Source organism: Heterocephalus glaber, unplaced genomic scaffold, assembly GCF_053883595.1.
Source record: "Heterocephalus glaber isolate CG9 unplaced genomic scaffold, H.glaber_assembly_v1.0 deba00000546, whole genome shotgun sequence".
Lineage (NCBI taxonomy): Eukaryota > Metazoa > Chordata > Mammalia > Rodentia > Bathyergidae > Heterocephalus > Heterocephalus glaber.
The window spans coordinates 34,903,346-34,910,361 of NW_028258147.1; the positions used below are offsets into that span (position 1 = coordinate 34,903,346).

General features: G+C 50.9%; 1 protein-coding gene across 1 annotated transcript; it reads right to left on the reverse strand.

Annotated features, from left to right (window-relative positions):
* Nucleotides 1-1,573: 1,573 nt before the first annotated feature.
* Nucleotides 1,574-5,871, reverse strand: Fzd1 (frizzled class receptor 1). Its single transcript, XM_004862383.4, has 2 exons — nucleotides 3,132-5,871; nucleotides 1,574-2,970 (listed from the first exon to the last, which is right to left on the reverse strand). Exon 1 carries the CDS (start codon nucleotides 5,373-5,375, stop codon nucleotides 3,426-3,428), a length of 1,950 nt encoding a protein of 649 aa, XP_004862440.1. The 5' UTR covers nucleotides 5,376-5,871; the 3' UTR covers nucleotides 1,574-2,970; nucleotides 3,132-3,425.
* Between the last annotated feature and the right edge of the window lie 1,145 nt (nucleotides 5,872-7,016).

Below are 7,016 nucleotides of genomic sequence, written 5' to 3' on the forward strand. Positions count from 1 at the left end.
TGCATGTTTGACACTGATAGCTCTGACAGGGAAAGTATGATTTTGTCTCCACAAAGTTGAAGTGGAAAATTTTTTTAAGAGGATTAGAAGACTTTCACACTACATACAGATATACATTTACTCCAAAAGCTAAATCAAGTACGTTATGAGGGGAGAAAGTAACTCCTATTGATAGTTGGTTTAAAAAAAAATTAGGCAAATCAACCCCAAGATAGGGTTTGTCCTGGAAACTGCATGCTAGTGGCACAATATCCCTGAGCTTTATGGTTTTCCAGGCAAGTCTTATTTTGCCATCAGTATTGAAAGAAATAAAACAATACATTTGTTTTCTATATGTCATGTAATTTAAAATAAATTGTTTTCTAAAAACAAAGCCTGCTGGTAACTTTAGAATGTCTTCTGAAACTACTTAAATCCAGCATGCAAAACCTTTCCTCATCATATTTATAGTTAAATCATTTTAAGGACTCTCACAATAAGACTGCTTTAACATTGTTTCCTTTCATAGGGACTAATAGTTAATTATATAAATATCTGGTAAGAAGACGTTTAATTTGGCCAAAGAATTGTGTGTGTGTGTCTGTGTACAATAAAACCTTTCCACATATCTAATGTTAATGTTAAAAAGAACAAAATTGTGTTTTACTACTGAAAATTGAATGCTATATTTTCAATTAAAATTTTTTCATTTGTTTTAAAATAAGATTCTGATGACTTACTTATAAGACAACTGCCTTATAGCCATGAAAGTAACTCTGTTGTATCAATGACCTTCATTTCAGCCCACTTGTCATTTTATCAAAAAATATTTTCAAGGGAAAATGTAATAAAGATATTTTTATCTAAAGGTATTTAAAGTTTTCCATTTGGAATTTTCCATTTCTGATAATACTATTCCCATACTATGAAATGTCAATAAATTATGCATTTCTATTTTTAAAATGTGTGTACACTTAGGTGCTTATGTATATTTAGATATATGCATGCACATACCCATAAATTCTGAGTAGACCAACTAGAAAATTCCTCTGAAAAACATTCCTTGGACAATATAAAAATGGAGTCTTCAGAAGCAAACAACAAAATAGACTGATAAACCCAACTGCTGTTTTAAAATGCTTAGTTACCATTTATTGATCACCTATTTATGGTTTTAGAATATCCAAGATTATGGAAGAGATAAGACAATACCTCGTAAAAATCATGACAAATGTGATTTAAAAATAAGCCTCCATATTATAAAAAGTCATGTAAATTTAGTCCCTTAAAGAAAAAGCTTTAATATTAAAATTAGTTATTCCTTAATAATCTTCTTTAAATAAAGAAATAATTTATAGGTTTCTGTTTTCTACTGTCACAAAAACAGATCTCATTTTGGGACTCCATGAATGTCCATCACAGCAACACAAGTAGTGCTATTCTTCAGAAAGCCTGGACAGAATGTTTAAAGATAGACCTTTCCACTGAAATTCTTAAATTTTTATATTGTGGGATTGGCTATGAGCCACTATAAAATGTAAAGACAGTTCAGACAGTTCAAGCTCTATTATTTTCAGACACGAAAACCATAGAATTTTGTACAAAACTTTGATTTTTTATTTGCGAAATTAAAAATATGGCATTTTATATATATATAAACTTCTATTCCTCTATAAATATAGATGATTTTGTGATAGTGAACAGAATAAATGCATACCAAATTCAAAGACCAATGTCACTTTAGGGCACGACAGATACAGATAAATTTAGATCCTAAGTACTGGCATTTTGATAAACTCTTTAAAGTTTAAAACAATACGCTCAGGAGGACCATTCTCCTTTTCACAGAGAACTAAAGTGAATATTTTTAAATGGCTTCCAAAATTTACATCTGACACATTTTTGCAAATCCGAAAAGGGGCCCACAGGATTTCATGTAGTAGACTGCACATTTTCCCTTTAGCACGCAGGCCTATGTTCTGCTTGCTTCTTTCAGGAACGAACCCCATTGATTATTCTACTTCCTCTGCCTCCTGGAATCCTACTAGGTTATGATTAGTGGTGGTGATTGTTCCTTCCTCAGAATGTGTTGCTGAATAGTAATCATAATAATACGTTGAAAGTGTACAACTTTTACATTTTAAAGTTTCTGATATATGTCTAATTATTATTTGATTAAAAATAAGAAAGTAGCACTTCATTTTGAGGAGGCCCATCACACTGAAAACTTCAAGTTTTCACATCCTGTTTATGTTCTGCTATCCTGCTAAGGAAAGCAAAAATCAATTCCTTCACAAAGCTTTCCAGGTGACCTTTAGTTTCCAATTTACAGAAGGGTAAAATCTAAACTGGGCTGTCTCACTCTTCAAGGCAGATTGCCAGGCATCAGTATGCAATTAGAATTAACATTTTATAAGCCCCTCTTCATCGGTCCCATCCCACACAATGCTTCAGGCCTCTTCCCCATTCAGTAACTACATCTTTCCATGACGCTGGCCAAACCCATACCAGGTTTTAGACACTAGAGAATGAAATGAGCTCACCCATCAAAAATGAGACTTAAAAAAGTTTGGCATCAGTTAGCCCACTCAGCCTCTAGCCAACATAGGTGGAAGGAGGGAGTGTCTGGGCCTTGGAGGAGAGTGGAGGAAGGGTGGGAATGCCAGCGTCCACATCCGGGCCCCTCTGAAGTCGGGGGGGAAAGGGTCTCAAAATTCAGCTTCTGGCAGTCAAAAGGGACAGGCCTTCGCCCCTAAACAAGGAAGGAGTGGGAATGGGCGAAAGCCCACCTCCGGATTTGGAATATGGAGTTCTGTACCTTAAGAGTCCCCAAACCAAGCAAGGAAGAAAGGGAAGGGCAGAAGGAGTAGGTGGGAAGAGACCCCGGCCCGTTGGCACCCCGCAGTGTGGGCTTCGGGCCCTGCAGACAGGGAGCACAAGGAAGAGCAGGAGTATTATGCGGTGCTTCGTTTTCATCTTCTTTGTAGTCCTCTGAGAAGGGCAAGAGAGAAAAGTCTCAAATGGTTAAACCGCCCTAAATAATTAAAGTCTCAAAAAAAAAAAAAAGAAAAAAAGAAAAGAAAAGAAAGAAAGGAAAAGAAAAGAAAAAGGAAAACGCGTGATCGGTAGTCTTTAAATACAAATATACTTACAAAAATCTTACACAGGCTATTTACAATCATAAAAGCAGACAGTCCTGGTACCAGAATGAGGGCAAGAGCAGCGGTCCGGTCCGGTCCGGTCCGGTCCACACTCCTCTGGCAGTCGAGCGCTGCGGTCCCTTTGCCGGGGAAGGACAGAAGCTCACGGGCTGCGCTGGTGGAAAGAGCTTCGAAAGTGAGGGTCTAGAGAGGGAGCCCAGGGCTGCCAGGCGCGGTGTGGACTCCAAGTGGGGCCGGTTTCTGGGGGAAGGGAGGCTGGGACCCGGAATGGGCCGGGTTGGGGTCTCAGACGGTGGTCTCGCCCTGCTTGCTGTTGGTGAGCCTCGTGTAGAACTTCCTCCAGGAGTTGAGCGTCTTGCCGGACCAGATCCAGAAGCCCGACGTGATGCCCACGATCAGCGTCATAAGGTACTTGATCATGAAGACTGTGAAGTCGGGGCTCATGGGCGGGTGCGGCGGGGCGCCCCCACCTCCCTGAAGGTGAGGGCAGGGGATGGCATAGCTCTTGCAGCTCTGGGCCACCCAGCTGCGCTCCCACTGGTCCCGGAAGGCCTGCTCGTAGAAGTAGCAGGCGATGACGATGGTGGCTGGCACCGTGTAGAGCACACTGAACACCCCGATGCGCACCATGAGCTTCTCCAGCTTCTCGGTCTTGGTGCCGTCGTGCTTCATGATGGTGCGGATGCGGAAGAGCGACACGAAGCCGGCCAGCAGGAAGGACGTGCCGATGAACAGGTACACGAAGAGGGGCGCCAGCACGAAGCCCCGCAGCGCGTCCACGTTGTTGAGCCCCACAAAGCACACTCCGCTCAGCACGTCGCCGTCCACCTGGCCCAGCGCCAGGATGGTGATGGTCTTGATGGCGGGCACGGCCCAGGCGGCCAGGTGGAAATACTGCGAATTGGCCTCGATGGCCTCGTGGCCCCACTTCATGCCGGCCGCCAGAAACCAGGTGAGGGACAGGATCACCCACCAGATGGAGCTGGCCATGCTGAAGAAGTAGAGCATCATGAAGAGGATGGTGCAGCCCTCCTTCTTGGTGCCCTGCGCCACGGTGCGTGCCCCGTCCTCGGAGAACTTGTCGTTGCACACCACCCGGTCCTCCAGCAGGAAGCCGGCGATGTAGGCCACGGCCACCGCCGTGTAGCAGCCAGACAGGAAGATGATGGGCCGTTCCGGGTAGCTGAAGCGCCGCATGTCCACCAGGTAGGTGAGCACCGTGAAGAGCGTGGACGCGCAGCACAGAACCGACCAGATGCCGATCCAGGTGCGCGAGAAGCGCAGCTCCTCCGGCCCGAAGTACATGAGCCCGTACACCTTAGTGGGCTCGCAGGGCGCGCCGCAGTCCTTCTCCCCCAGAAAGTGGTAGTTGAGGTAGGAAGGCACCTTGAGGGCACGCGGGCACGAGAACTTGCCGCGGTCTGCTGGGCTGGCGCCCCCCGAGAAGCCGCCGCGGTGGCCCCCGCTGCCGTGCTGGGGGTTGCTGGTCCAGAACTCTGGCAGCAGCGAGGGCGTCGGGGTGCCTTTGTCGGACGTGTTCTGGCCCACGCACAGCTCCCCAGCGCCATGCACCGGGAACTTCTCGCACTTGAGCGTGTCGGGCCACTGGAAGCCGAACTTGTTCATGAGCGCCTCACAACCCTGGCGCGCACGCTCGCACAGAGAGCGGCAGGGCGGCAGCGCCTGCTCCAGCACTGTGCACACCGGCGCGTACATGGAGCACAGGAAGAATTTGAGCTCGGCGGAGCACTGCACCTTCACCAGCGGGTAGAACTGGTGTACTTCGAGGCCCGCGTCCTCCTGGTTCGTGTGGCCAAGCAGGTTGGGCATGATGGTCTGGTTGTACGCGATGTCCGTGCACAGCGGGATGGAGATGGGCTGGCAGTAGCCGTGGTCCGGGATGGAGATGCCCCGCTCGCCGTTGTACTGCTGCGCGCCCTGCTGCTGCTGGGGCGGCGGTGGCGGCGGCGGCGGCGGCGGGGGTTGCTGCCCCGGCCCGGGTCCCTGGCCCGCTGCCTGCGCTCGGACCCCCAGCAGCAGCGGGGCCTCCAGCAGCCAGAGCAAGAGCAGCAGCCGGCGCGCCCAGCGCCCGGGTTCAGCCGGGGGCCGGCGGTTGCCGCGCGCGTCCCCGCTCCCCTCCTCAGCCGGCCGGGCCGGGGGCGCCCCGACACAAAGTTCCCAGCTCTCGCCGCCCGCGGCGGCCCGGGACTTCTTAGGCGCCTCCTCCTCAGCCATACTTTCTCGGCGCCGCTTGGCTGCGGCCGGAGACCTCCTCCTCCTCCTCGGCGGTGCCCTCCGTAGAGTCCGAGCCGCCCACGGCCCGCCGCCCCGGCTTCTGCTCAGAGTCCCGCAGCCGCCGCCGCCGCCGCGGAAACTTGCGGTGCATGAAGCGCGCGTGCAGGCGGCGGGGAGAGCCCGGGTGGCTCGGGCGCGCCGGGGTCGCGTCCCGCCCTCCTGGCCCTGGGCGCTCTGGCTCCCGGCTGGCGGCGCGCGTTAGTGGTCGCGGCCGGGTGGGGTGCGCAACTCTCCGCAGCCCAGCGGCCTCCGCTCCCCCCTACGCCTCCGCCTCCTTCTCCGCCGCCGCCTGACCATTTGTGTCAATCCCTCAACTCGCTCCCTCTCCTCTCCCTCGCTCGCTCTCTGACCGGTTTCCAGGCGCCCCGCAGTCTGTCTTTCACCAGAAGGGAGGAGCCTTGAAACCGACGCGGAACTGGAGGCTCAGGGACCGTCGCCCAATCGCGGCCCCGGCTTCCCGGCGCAGAGGGAGCCCGCCGCCTCCGCGTTTGAGCCCAAGCCGGCGGCGGGCGGGAGGCGGAGGGGCGGGAGGAGGAGGAAGTGGCGAAGGCGGCGGAGGGAGCGCTCCGGCACAAAGAGTGGGTTTGCAGTGAAGCGGGACAGGCTTGGTTGCTTTTGCTTCTGCTGAAGAAAAGGAGAGATCAAGTAGGAGAATGGTCCCATATGCTGCTGGGGATAATGAATAGGAGACGGCGGGCCGCGGGATTGAGCTTTTCTTTGCTTTTATCCATTTTCATGTTTAAAAATCCTCCTCTTAACGCCGGGCCGGAGCGCGCGCCTTCCCGGAGTTGGCGCCTGCGGGGTCTCGGCGGAGACTCCCTCCGGTGAGCCGGCTCGCGGGCTTGGGTCGCGCCATTCTCCGGGAGAGTGCGCGGGCCCCGGCGGAGGCGGGCGCGGCAGGACGCCACGCAAACTTTGGTGGAATGGGAAGGCAGACGCGCCTTCTGCTACTGTCGTTCTTGTAGTTAAACTTTTTTCTCCTCCTTAATCAAGTCAGAAACAAACAAAGGAACTACCCGTTACATTTTTAGGACAACTTGAGGACCAAGGATGGAGGCGGTGTGAAGGCGCCTGTCTGCGACCCGGGGCTGGCGTGGACCGAGCTGCGCCCCCAAGACTGGTCCCTGGGAGAGCTGCTAGAGCCCTTGGCTCTGAGGGCTCCCTCTGCTCCGGCAGGAACTCCTGGGGCCTGGGCCTTCTGGGCTCCACAAGCTGAGCTGTAGCATAGGCTTCCACCGTAAACAGAGCTGAAGACACCAGTTTAAAAAACAAACAAACAAAAAAGAATCTGAAAGCAACAAGAAAAAAAAAAAAGCAAACTTCACATTTCCTTCTGAATCCCAAAATAATGCAGTTCACATATGCGCATATGCACATTCTTGTTGTCCTTGTAAGATTATTTTAAATGATAGTTTGTGTGATTCAGCTTTAAAGTGCAATTGTAGTAGTAATTCTACAAAGGCCTTTGGGTCTTTGATTACACTGTATCTCAGGATGCGGTTCCACAATTGTTTTGTCATTCACTGATCTACTCCTTTTGTTTAGTAGATACTTACAGAGTACCCAGTGCTGTAAGCACAG